Here is a 13,937-nt window from a genome sequence, read left to right as displayed (position 1 = left end):
TGGGAAACAGTCAAGGAAGTACTGCGAGGAGAGAGAATACTATATATATATATATATATATATATAGCGCAAAAACGTAAGTGGGAGATGGGGACAACCAGCTTTTGCTTCTACAGTGGAAGTTAGGCGTGATATCCAAGGCATGGTAGAAATCCTATGGAGGAAAGTAAGTTGCAGTTACTTGTGATACAGATAGCCCTTATTTCACAGAAGTCTCTCCTATTATAAGCACAAATTATTTTGATTTGGGAACAAATCTAGGAAATTGGCAAATCTTACAAAGAAACAGGCAGGACATCACAAAATAGCATCAATCGTGTAAGAAGGGCCACCTAGAGCCCACTGACTCTGCTATTTGTGAGACCTTTTGGGGGGGGGGGGGGGGGTTCCATGTTGATCTTTATGATCAAAGAGTTGGGGATTTAGATTTGGGGGAAGTAGTACTTGAAATGTATGGATATACTTACAGTGAGTGAGGACCAGGAAATGTTGAATAACCAGATTTCACCTGAGGTGGCGAGCTGGGTGATATAGCCAACTCTCCTGGGTATGACCCCCTAGGCCAGATGGCTACAGGGGAGAATTTTTCAGAATTCTGCAAGAGCCTATCATGGACCAAGTAAGAAAACTGTACAATCAAATCAATGAGTGAAAAACGCTTTCCAGTTCCTTAGCTATAGCACACATCATTGCAATCCCCAAATCAGGCAAGGATTCCCAGAAACCTCAATCTTACCAACCTATATCATTAATTTAAATGCCAAATTGTTTACCATAATTCTATTTAATTGGCTGAGGCATCTTATGCCAGACCTGAGTCCCAAGTGAGGCTTGTAAGAGATAAGTACTTAGTTTAAAATATATAGAAAAGATTAACAACTGTTGAATATGTCCAGGTGCAAAGATTACCATCAATGCTGATGATCTTCTATGCAGAGGCGGCATTTGATTGGATGGATTGAGGGCATATGTGTTTGATCTTGGGGAAGTATGGGATCCTAGGGAGGTTTCAAGAAGCACTTTGGGACTTGTATTCTGATCAAAGTGTAGCAATTTAGGTCAACAGCTTGCTCTCTAAGGCCTTTAATTTAAAACGGGAAACATGACAGAGGTGACTGCTTTATTCATCATAACTAGCGCTGCTTTTCAGGAAAGTAATCAGCTGAAAGCTCCAAAATAAAGATTATACAGTGAGAGTTCAAAATAGCAGCCTTTGTGGATGACACTCTCATGCACTGGGTGGATCCCCTGCACTGGTTATTATTGTTAATGGAGGAATTTAAGTGCTTTGGAATATTTTCAGGGTTCAAACAATCTGTCAAAAATTGAGGCCCTGCCTTTACAGATTGAGCAACTCCCCCTGCAGTGAATGGAAGGTTCTTTAAAATATCTGGAAATGTGGCTATCTACATATCCCGGAATCCTATATAATGTGGTGCCTCTGTTAGCCAATTTGAGAACTCAACTGTAGATGTGGCAGGCCTTGCCACTGTCTAAGGAGCAGAGTCAACCTCTTTAAAATGACTACTCCACAAGTGGTTTTACGTTAATGCAGCTGCTGCCATTGTACCTCCTAAAGAAAGAACTAGCACAATGTCAAATATTATATAAATTTTGCTGAGGGGTAAGTGAGCAAGAATGCCAAAGGTGCAGCTGTATGGTCCTCGGAAGAGAGGAGGGTTGGAACTCCTGGTCTTGAAGAAATACAATCAGGAACGTCTACTTCGATATCTGAGAGACTGGTTGTTGGAGTGGCAGAACTAACCCACCCCACCCCACACACACATAAGGTGTTACAAAGGGCTTATTATTCACAAGGCAGGACATATCAAGACGGAGGTGTACCCGGAGCAATCTAAAATGTGAACAAAGTGATGGCATGTTGCTCCATCTTTTGTGGGAGTGTCAAAATTCAAAACCATTGGGAAGAGATAATCCATGAACTAGGGGGTCCTTGTGGGACAGATGATTCAAAACTCACCCCTGGTTCTGTTATTAGATCAACCCAATGCTCTGGATGTTACAGGGAAGTTTGCCAAGCTCTATAAGGAAAGGCAGCTTGGTACTCACTCTGCTGCTCCCCAGTATCTCTCCACACTCGTCCTTCCCTACACCCCTTCCCGTGCACTCCGCTCCATGGATAAATCCTTCTTATCTGTTCCCTTCTCCACTACTGCCAACTCCAGACTTCGCGCCTTCTGTCTCGCTGCACCCTACGCCTGGAATAAACTTCCTGAGTCCCTACGTCTTGTCCCATCCTTGGCCACCTTTAAATCTAGACTGAAAGCCCACCTCTAACATTGCTTTCGACTCGTAACCACTTGTAACCACTCACCTCCACCTACCCTCCTCTTTCCTGTACACATTAATTGATTTGATTACTTTATTTTTTGTCTATTAGATTATAAGCTCTTTGAGCAGGGTCTTTCTTCTATGTTTATGCAGCGCTGCGTACGCCTTGTAGTGCTATAGAAATGCTAAATAGTAGTAGTAGTAGTAGTAGGGAAGAAATACATAATACAGTGCTGGATTCAGGAAGACTTTCATCCCCCTTGTCCTAGCAGTGAAGGAATGGGATACGCAATCTCATGTTAATGTAGCAACAAGAAGCCAAAACATCCCCCAAACTTAACCAGCTCTTTTTAGCAACAGGGAAAGACTTCATCCAGTCATTCATCCCAAGGCAAGAAGTGGTATATTAAAGATGTTGTTGGGATAAGAGTGGTGGGAGAACAGCATGATGGAGCAGTAAGGAAGACTTAAGAACCTAGATCCCCTGAAGATATCTTTTGTGGCATTTGGAGGAAGGGGGACTATTCACGTATCTTGGTGACTATGTTATGAAGGGTTATTGTAAGCTCTTTGAGCAGGGACTGTCTCTCTTTGTTAAATTGTACAGCGCTGCGTAACCCTAGTAGCGCTCTAGAAATGTTAAGTAGTAGTAGTTATTACTGAGTTTGTCTCATGATAGTTTTTGGTACCATTGGGCAATTATTTGAAATTCTTTAACCCTTCAAAGATCTGTTTAACAAACCTATTTCACAAAATCTTGAAATCTTTCTTGTTCAGGAAATATTTGGAGATGGTTTTCTTCAGCTATTAACATTCCCCCCCTCCCCCCCCCAATTATATCTGGTTATCTTGTATATGTAGTCCTCTCATGGAACTTTCATGTATTTTCAGAACATAAGAATATTTTTTTTAGTATGGAATAGGGTATTGTATTCTGCTCTTGAATTTATAGCAAATTTCACTAATAAAAGAGAATTTAAAGTAAACACTTAGCAGTGTTGGGTGGAAGGACACAGAAGATAATGCTCCTTGTGCGAGTTCCTTGGGGCAAACCCTAATACCCCACTGGAGTTTTTTGTTTGTATCTTTCTTTCTTTACTCATCGAATGTTGCCTACTTGATACCTCTGTTAAGTCCCACCTGAGAGAAATATCAGCACTTTTACCATTCCAGCACTCTGGGGCAACAGACCACCTCTGTTCCCGTTAATTAGTCAACAGGCAATTTGTGTATTATCTTCTCATAAGTTGTGGCCTTCAGTTGATAGCTCCTCCACTCTCCTTTTCAGCTGGCTTGATTGCCATTCTTTATGTTCTAAATTGACCTGCATTTATGAGCTTTTTCTTCTTATCATCTTGACTTACTTGCTCTCACCAAAACATGGTTATGGGCTGGTGAGGAGCCTTATCTGTTTCAATACTTGCCTCCAGGTTTCACAGCTTTTCACTCGTCAAAGTCAGGTTCAGGTTTATGAAAGATTTGCTATGCGGCACATCAGACAATACATCTATAAAGCGTACAATTCTAAAATTGACAAATGAGAGAGAAAGGAAATATAAACAGGGAACAGTAGCAGGGGAGGGGTGAAAAGGAACTACATTAACTAAATAGGAAAGATGGGGTAACAGATGATGGCAGAAGGAAGGCAAACAATTCTGAATTGACCAACAGGCCCTACCCCAAGAACAACCTAGGAGAGTATAAAGGAATCTTTGAACAGAAAGGTTTTAAGATCTACCTTGAATTTGGTTAAAGATGTTAATGACCTAAGGTGGAGGGGCAAAGCATTCCATAAGGTGGGACTATGAAAAAGTACAGTGGCATGTGGTGTCATATCTAATATATTGAAATGAAAGAGCAACCAATAAGTGTTGTTGTGATGAACACAGTACATGACGGACAATGTGGGGTCGGGAGGTGTTCCAGAAAAGGAGGTGAGCCAGAACTCTATTTTGAAGACTAAAAGGAGGATTTTATAGGTAAGTCTATAAGAGATTGGTAACCAGTGAGCATCGTTGGGTAATGGGGTAATATGGTCAAATATCTTTATGCCTGAAATAAGTTTAATGGAAGTATTTGAATCAATTGGATACGGTGCAGATCTTTTTGTCTCAAACCTTGATAGAGAGAGTTGCAGTAATCCAACTGTAAAAGGACAAGGGAGTGGATCATGATATTGAGGGCCAAAGGACGCAGTAGTGACCAAACAGAGTGAATTAATCAAAGTTTAAAGAAGCAGCGCTGAATTAAAGATGTTAGTTGTAGCTGAAAGTCCAAAGCTAGATGCAGAAAGATCCCAACTAGTTTGATCGAGGGAACTAAAGGGATCTGGACTCCATAAAGTAGAAGTGATGTAGAGAGCGACTTGGCTGGTGGGTCAGAATAAAAACTTTAGATTTCTCAAGGTTAAGCTTCAGTTTATTGTCATCAAACCAGATTGTTATCCTTGAAAGATTGTTATTCAGGGAATGGATTTCTTGAGTGTTAGTCAGAGTTGGGCAAGAATTGAGCCCCATGGGACACCACATGCCAAGAAATAGGATCTAGAAGATGTTTCCTGGTGATTTACAATATATTCCCTGGATGACAAGAGCAGAACCAGGGCCGTGCCAACACAGTAAGCGGGGTAAGCACCGCAGGGTGGTGCCGACCTCTGGAGGGCGCCACCTTGGTGCTTACCCTCGCCACTTACCTCAGCTCCGCGCCGCCCTGGGGGCTTTAAATCTTTTACCTCCGACGGTCACAGCAGCTGAGCAGCGTCAGTGAAAGCGTTGATGATGTCTCTAGCCTTCCCTTCGTGCTAGTTCATTCCCTCAGTTTCCCGCCTTCTTCTGATGTCATTTCCTTGCGAGGGCGGGACACTGAGGGAATGAAAGCGCGAGTGCGAAGGGAAGGCTGGAGACGTCGGCAGCGCTTTCACTGACGCTGCTCAGCTGCTGCAACCGTCGGAGGTAAAAGATCTAAAGCCCCCATGGCTGCGCGGAGCTGAGGTAAGGGAAGGGCAGAGAGGGACATGGATGGGAGGGCAGAGCCCAGGGAGAGGAGAAATTGCTGGAAATGGAGGGGAGGGTAGAGAGGAGAATTGCTGGATATGGATGGAGAAGGGAAGGGCAGAGGGGGACAAGGATGGACATGGATGGGAGGGCAGGGCCCAGGGAGAGAGGAGAAATTGCTGGACATGGAGGGGAGGGGAGAGAGGAGAATTGTTACTACTACAATTCTACTACTACTATTTAGCATTTCTATAGCGCTACAAGGTGTACGCAGCGCTGCACAAACATAGAAGAAAGACAGTCCCTGCTCAAAGAGCGTACAATCTAATAGACAAAAAATAAAGTAAGCAAATCAAATCAATTAATGTGTACAGGAAGGAGGAGAGGAGGGTAGGTGGAGGCGAGTGGTTACAAGTGGTTACAAGTCAAAAGCAATGTTAAAGAGGTGGGCTTTCAGTCTAGATTTAAAGGTGGCCAAGGATGGGGCAAGACGTAGGGGCTCAGGAAGTTTATTCCAGGCGTAGGGTGCAGCGAGACAGAAGGCGCAAAGTCTGGAGTTGGCAGTAGTGGAGAAGGGAACAGATAAGAAGGATTTATCCATGGAGCGGAGTGCACGGGAAGGGGTGTAGGGAAGGACGAGTGTGGAGAGATACAGGGGAGCAGCAAAGTGAGTACATTTATAGGATATGTTGGATTATGGATGGAGGAGGGAAGGGCAGAGAGGGACAAGGATGGACATGGATGGGAGGGCAGGGCCCAGGGAGAGAGGAGAAATTGCTGGACATGGAGTGGAGGGGAGATAGGAGAATTGCTGGATGTGGATGGAGAAGGGAAGGGCAGAGAGGGACAAGAATGGACATGGATGGGAGGGCAGGGCCCAGGGAGAGAGGAGAAATTGCTGGACATGGAGGGGAGAGGAGATAGGAGAATTGCTGGATATGGACGGAGGAGGGAAGGGCAGAGAGGGACAAGGATGGATATGAATGGGAGGACAGGGCCCAGAGAGAGGAGAAATTGCTGGACATGGAGGGGAGGAGACAGAGGAGAATTGTTGGACATGGATGGATGGATGGAGGGGAGGGAAGAGAAGACAGAGGAAGGAGATGGATGGAGGGGAAGGGAGAGAGAAGAAATGCTGGGCATGGATGGAGGGGAGGAAAGAGAGAGTAAGGAGATGAGGGGAAAGGAAGAGAGGAGAAAAACTGCACATGGATGGAGAAAACAGGCAGAAGCTGGATCCACTGGACCGTCAAGTCTGCTGAGGACCCAGCTTTTACTTATGGATATAAGCAAGAAATGAAGAAGAAAGGAGGAAAGTAAAGAAATAAATGGAAAGGAAGTCCTGGAAACGGAGTTAAGAGGACAGATAGCAGCAGAATCAAATACTGGGCCAGCATGATCAGAAAAAGAAAGTCACCAGACAACAAAGGTAGAAAAAAATCATTTTATTTTCATTTTAGTGTTTGGAATATGTCCACTTTGAGAATTTACATCTGCTATCTTATTTTGCAATGTATAGCAATTTGTTTCTAAGAATATTGCTGACAATTCCTGTCAGTGTGGCAAGTGGTGAGCGATCATTTTCACGGTTAAAAATCATAAAAAATTATGAAAGGACGAAAAGCTAAGTGGTTGTAAACCCTCTATTTGTTGCACAATCCCACAAAGATGCACTCCATCTTTCAGCTCCTATTTCCTTTGCATCTTGTGCCACACGGGGGGGGGGGGGGGGGGGGGGGGGCAACTGATAGTCTGCAGGGGGGCACCAGAGACCCTAGGCACGGCCCTGAGCAGAACCAGCCCAATACCCGGCCCATGATGTCTATGCAGTGGAGTCAATGCAGTAAGATGGTATGATTGACCAGATCGAACACAGCAGAAAAGGTCAAGCAAAAGGAGTAGCATGGAACTAGATTGGTCTAGATGATAATGAGCAAAAGTAATAATCCCTAACAGAGAGGTTTCAGTGCTGTAATGTCTGAACCTGGTCTGGTTCGGGAGCAAAGCGTTAGTCTTGTCAAGAAAGTCTGTAAGCTGAGAGAGAACAATATGTTCAGTAAGCTTGGAAACCAGAGGTAAAGTAGAAATTGGATGGTAGCTGGAACAAAAGGAAACTGATTTATTAGGGTCTTTAATTCTTGGATGAATAGCAGTTTGACCAATTATTGGGAACCTGAGCCTATGAAAGACTAGTCAAGACCAAATGATGAATATAAGGTTCTAGGTGGTGGAATAGCATTTGAGAATAGCAGACCGGATAGGGTCATGAGGGGCAGTGGTAGGTTTGAATGACTGTAGTGGAGGCCTCACTATTTGTTTACCCGATTCATTCATGGCTTCTTTTTTGTTATCCTGAGATTTTGTCTGTCAAAATTTCTTCTCCTGTTTTCTTAGTACTTCTGGTCTGCTTTCTCCTCCTCCTGTTCAAATGTGCTTGTTGTGCTTTTGTCATCTAGATCACAATCATTTCAAGATTTTCTTGAAGATATTGGACTTATTCAGTTAGTGCATTTTTCCACACTCAGCAGGCCATACTCTAGATTTGGTACTCCTACAACTGGAGGAATCTGTAAAAGTTACTAACCTTAAATCCTTTCCACAAATGCATACGGATCTTTTACATAATTTTCTCCCCGTCAGTCCTTTTACACCCCCCCGGTTCAGTTCTCAACTAGGATTGTTTCTGGATCCTATACTTCCCATGATCCAAATATTCTCTCACCTCTCTCTGCATGCTTCTCAGATAACTTTCTTTCATTTCCCCTTGATGACTTGGTTATTTGCTGGGATAATACATTGTGGTCCCAGCTCCAAAATAATTCTTCTACATTAAGAATTTTGTCTCCCTTATTGCCAGACTTCCTAAATTTTTATGACTCAAGCCTGTCTCTACATTGTAATCATTCATCTACAGCACTATATGATGAAATTGTATTTTCTGTCTCTTATATAGGTTATGTGTTCATTTTTGTATTTGTATGGTTCATATTCTTTTTGTGCTAAAATTTTATGAAGAAAAATGGAAAGAAAAAATTTAAAGCAACTTACTTGTACCTTCTATCAGCAATTCTTGCCCATGGCTGCCCAACAGAGTTCGAGAAAGGAAAGGAGCAAAATCCACAAAAATTTCTCTCAACAGAGGAGCAACCTTTTCTAAAGCATGTTCAAGCCTTTCTGTAATGCTGAAATTAAAAACACATTAGCCTGAAACATAAAACACTGAAAAATAACAAAAATCTGATTTTAGAAAGCACATGATATTGTTACATAGAGGATATTCTTTTGTCATTTGCAGAATTAAGCATTTCTTTAATGGCACTAAAACGTTACCCTGCCGAATAAGAAGACAACTAAAGCTAATAAGCAAATCAGCATATTTCCAAAAGAGCCTTCAAATGAAATAAAGCTATTTACCCTGTAACAGGCATTCTCTAACAGGATAATAGTCTTCAAATAGAATCCCAGTGAGACAAAAAAAATAAAGAAAGCTCACAAAACCTTCTAGAATGGTAGAATGCACATGGGTATATGCGTGTATTAGAGTTGCGGGAGGGGAGGGCACACATCTCATATCTGCATCATATGGGACTATCTCAGTTCTGTGGGTGCTGAGCATTCAATATAGAGCAAGCTCCTTCATAGTATCCAGGGAGGAGTAATTTATGTTATGTTTAGCAAATCACAATCATTATGAAAAGTTGGCACCTATAACCTCAGTGTCATATAAAGCTTTAAATTAAATGTAAACTTCTAGGGGGGTGCAGGTGGGTTATATCTTGCTTACCTTGGAGAACAACTGTTACAGTTAAAATGTTGCTGTCTCCAGTGATAAGAATGATAGATATTTCCACTTGTATATGAACCGGGGGGGGGGGGGGGGTAGCAATATGAAGGCAACTATGAAATCAAATATTTTAAATGGAGTGTGAGCAGATAAAGTTACATTTTAAACCTCAAAAGAGATTTTCAGGGCTAACAAAGCAAAGATTGTCATATTAGGAATTACTTTCCAAATGTGATATAAATGTGTGAGCAGATAAAGTTACATTTTAAACCTCAAAAGAGATTTTCAGGGCTAACAAAGCAAAGATTGTCATATTAGGAATTACTTTCCAAATGTGATATAAATGTGTGAGCAGAGTCCATGTCATAGCCTTGCAGATTTCTTTACCTTGTTGGGCAGAGTGGAAGGACCATACAGGTCTTTATCTGCTGTCATCTACTATGTTACTATGGAAGCCAGCTTTGTGTGGGCTGCTAACACCATTGTGGTTCAACCACAGAGAGTCCAGACATGCTCTTGAACATCAAAGCCTAAGCAAAATCTATCCTCTTAGATATTGTGTGTTTGACTACAGCACAAGTTTGCAGGGGTCAAAAACAAACAAAAGCTAGACCACCTTTCTAAAGCCCCCAGTCCACTCCAAATAGAGAGGCTCACTTGAAGTTCAAGACTCATTCATCATGGATATGTGGGGGGAAATGCTAGTAAAGACAATGGACTGGTTAAGGTGGAAATTGGACATCAGCATAGGAAGGAATTCAAGATCCAAGTGCAGAACCATCCTACTATTAACTTAGTATACAGCAGATCAGCCAGTAAGGCACCGAGCTCATTGATTCTTCAAGCATAAGTGACCGCCATTAAATTTAAGACTTTCTTTATCAATTACTTCAGTTCACAGGAGTCTAATGGTTTAAATGTGTACCATCTCAACTGTGCAAATGGGAGTAGTTAGATGATTATTTGGCACTTACACCTTCACTGTTTTGAATTGTTCTGAAAGACCTGTTCATGTTAATGTTCTGTTGTATTAGTCATGCAAAATCAATAAAAATAATTCTTAAAAAAAAAAAAAAAAAGAGGAGTCGACAGATAGGGACTACCAGCCAACTCCTTCTCCCCCTCCCCCAGAATGTCAAGTTTCTTATCTCCCACTTCCCTCTGTCCCTTTCTTTCTTTAGTCCTCTCCACATTCCTTCTCTTCGTATGAACGTATTACTTTCCTATCTAAAACGGAGCTCCTTTCTTTTAAAAATGTTTTTCATAGTATGTACACTGCTCTGCTTTGTCAGAGCGGTTTAGCAAGTAACAATAAACTATAAAAGCAAAAGACTACTAGAGCCAAAAGAACATCCTTCAAAGAATGAAAAAAGGATCTAAATGAAGAAAATAAGAAGCAACATAAGCACTGGCAAGCTACATACAAAGCACTGATGACAAAGGCTAAAAGAGAATATGAAGAGAAACTAGCCACAAAGGCAAAAACTCATAGTAACAACTTTTTCAGGTACATTAAAAGCAAAAAGCCTGAGGGGGAATCTGTAGGCAAGTTAGATCATCAAGGAGCAAATAGGACACTCAGGGAGGACAAGGCCATAGGAAACAGACTAAATTAATTCTTTGCTTTGGTCTTTACAGAACATGTAAGATATTTACTTGTACCAGAAATGTTTTTCAAGGGTGGTGATGTGAGGAGCTGAAAGAAACTCCATATTCTAAAAGATGTTCTTTTGTCTCTAATAGCCTCTTTCACTGTTTCCTTTAACCATGCTGGCTGTTTGAGCTTCTTCCCATCTTTAATAATACGTGGAATACATCTAGTATGGGCTTCCAAAATGGTATTTTTAAACAACGTCCAAGCTCGATTTAAAGACCAGATCTTTGCAGCCGAGTTTTTCAGCTTTTTTTTCCACATTTTGTCATAGTTACCCTTTCAAAGCTTAAATGCTGCTACAGTAGATTTCATTATTGATTGCACTCCCATTATTAAGTCAAACTTGATTATGTTATGATCACTGTTTCTCAGCAGACCCAACACTGTTACCTCTTGTACTAAGTTCTACATTCCACTAAGGTCTAGATCCAAAATAGCTCCCCCTCTAGTTGGTTCCTGGACCAATTGCTCCAAGAAGCAGTTATTTATTACATCTAGGAAGTTTACCTCCCTAACAGTCCCTAATGTGGCAATTAACCAATCAATACTAGGGTAACCAAAATCACCCATTTTACTGTTGCCAAATTTGCTAGCTTTTCTAATGTCTGTTAACATATCAGTCTGATTGTTCCAGCCTGGCAGAAGGTACTATAGCCCTATGCAGATATTTTCCCTTTATACATGGAATTTCTATCCATAGTAATTCCACATTGCTGTTTCATGCAGGATTTTTTTGACTCAACTCCCTCTTTAACATACAAGGCAAACCCCACCCCTTCGAATTTGATCCACCTTATCATTGTGATATCATTTATACTCTGGTAACAGTGTTCCCTTGATTGCTCTCTTCCCACCAGGTCTCCGGGATCCCTATTATATCTACCACTTCATTTAATGTTATACACTCTAACACTCCTATTTTTTAGGCTTCTAGCATTTGTATATAGCCACGTCAAAGTGTACTTTTTTCATTGTATCTACAAGCTGCTTAGAAGTTGACAGGGATAACTTGCAACTGTTGCTCTTTTCTACCATTAAATAGTCCTGGCTTTCTTTCACCTTTGCTGAAACCTTTCTATTGTGATTCTCTAAATGTCCTTTTATAATATGCCTCTTCAAGGATACCTCACTCTAAATCCTGCGCTCCTGAATGACTGTGTGTCCCGTCCAGCCTTCTAATTTAAAAGCTGCTCTATTTCCTTTTCAAATGTTAATGCCAGCACCCAGGTCCCATCCCGGTTAAGGTGGAGACCATCCTTTTGTAACAGGCAACCTCTTCTCCAGAATGTTGCCCAGTTTCTAACAAATCTAAAATCCCTCCTCCCTCTACCACTGTCTCACCCACGAATTGAGACTTCAGAGCTCTGCCTTCCTCTTGGGTCCTGTGCATGGAATGGAGAGCACATCTGAAAATGCTACCTTGGAGGTTCTGGATTTGAGCTTTCTAAGAGCCTAAATTTGGCTTCCAGAACCTCCCTCTCACATTTTCCTATGGCACTGTTACATAAAAGTACCAAGACAGCTGGCTCCTCCCCCAGCACTGACTAAAATCTTATCTATATGTGTGAGGTCTGCCATCTTTGCATCAGGCAGGCAAGTAACCAAGCGATCCTCACATCCACCAGCCTCTCAGCTATCTACAGGCCTAATGATTGAATCTCCAACTAATACGGACATCCTAACCCTTTCTTCCTGGGCAGAAGCCCATGGAGAGACATCCTCGGTGCAAGAGGACATTGCATCTCCTGGGGAGCAGGTACTGGCTACATCTACAAGGTGATGCTCTCTCTTCAGGTGAGCATACTCCTCGCAGCACAGAGGTTGGCAGAATGAAGTGGGACTTCTCTACTATGTCCCTATAGGCCTCCTCTATATACCTCTCTGCCTCAACTTCTCTAAGACTGCTACTCTAGCCTCTAGGGGTATTGGACCCATTCTCTGATTACTAGGAGCCCTTTGCACTGAGTACACACATATGGTCTCTGATTACTAGGAGCTCTTTGACCTGAGTACACACATATGGCCTCTGACCAACTGGAAAATGATCAAACATGTGACAGTACAAAAGATTGGATAGCCTCCATATTGTTGCTGGACTGCTGTCTGCATCTTACTATTGATAATTTAATTAAATTGCTAATGGAGTAGGAATTTGTAGACTGAAATCCTCTACAATTGTTATATTCTAGGCTATCCTAATATTTAGAATTTGTTTTTAATTATTTGTATTATTTGTAGGTTCTCCTCTATAGGCCTAAGTAGACTATTTATAAGAGCTAATTACTGGCTGATAGAGATGCCCTAATCAATTTTCTAGACTTCCAATTGGTTCAAGAGCCTATAAAATCTGAGATCAGGCCAGGGGTGCATGGGTGAGAAGGGATTAGACTCTAAACTGACGTTTCCTGTGTCTATCAGCTCTGTTCTACACTGATGTTATGGTAAACTCTATAATAGTCCCTTAACTGCTAGCCTGTGAAAATGTAATAGAGACCTTAAATACAAAACAAACAAAAAAGAAACCCTATTCCTTAAACTGCCTTTGCTAAATAAGCAGAGTAACCTATTTAACTCCAAGACTACCTTTCCCATCAAATAACTTACCAGTGAAGTTCTGTCCTGCTCTGGATGTCATCTCACAGCAGCTCTTGTGCTCAATATTGTCCCACATCTGGTGGTTCCACACCAAGGTAGTTTCATAAAAGGCCGTAACACTATAGTAAATGTGTGGTGTTTGTTATGCGCAGTCAAAGTAGTACACCATGAGGCCTTGGAGACTATATTAGTAAGGTTTGATATTGAAAAAGCCTTTGATACAGTTACTTTAGCTTGGATTCAGTTATTGTATAGGGCTAAGGTTCTGGTGAATGGAATTCTTTCTCCCCCTTTTCAAATTGACACTCCTGTTTCCTATGCAGCACTAGCGACTGTCCATGCGCTAGTGCCAACATGACCCATTCACTCTGAATGGGCCGTCTCGGCGCTAGCACTGCTTAGTAACAGACCCCTGAGTATGGTATCAAACATGGGGTTCCCCTTACCACTGACATTGTGTGTTGAGCCCTTAAGCATTAAAACTGCAAAGAGGACCCCGATATTCAGGGTATTCCAGTTGGCCATCAGGAATTTAAACTTGGATTATTTACAATTTGTTAACCATGTTTACTGTACTTTAGGTCTATTTACAGCAAGTGTTCCATCTGATGCGTGATTT

At 41.7% G+C, this 13,937-nt stretch overlaps 1 protein-coding gene across 1 annotated transcript in view; it reads right to left on the bottom strand.

Moving 5' to 3' along the window:
• Positions 1-13,937, bottom strand: part of LRBA (LPS responsive beige-like anchor protein) — a 1,257,537-nt gene that overhangs the window by 897,933 nt on the left and 345,667 nt on the right. Inside the window, 1 exon segment of the mRNA XM_030191657.1 lies at positions 8,334-8,467. Within this exon segment, the coding sequence (XP_030047517.1) occupies positions 8,334-8,467 (134 nt within the window).

This window comes from Microcaecilia unicolor, chromosome 2 (assembly GCF_901765095.1).
Source record: "Microcaecilia unicolor chromosome 2, aMicUni1.1, whole genome shotgun sequence".
Taxonomy (NCBI): Eukaryota; Metazoa; Chordata; class Amphibia; order Gymnophiona; family Siphonopidae; genus Microcaecilia; species Microcaecilia unicolor.
The sequence above is the reverse complement of the archived record's forward strand: the minus strand, read 5'-3'. Positions and strand labels throughout refer to the sequence as shown.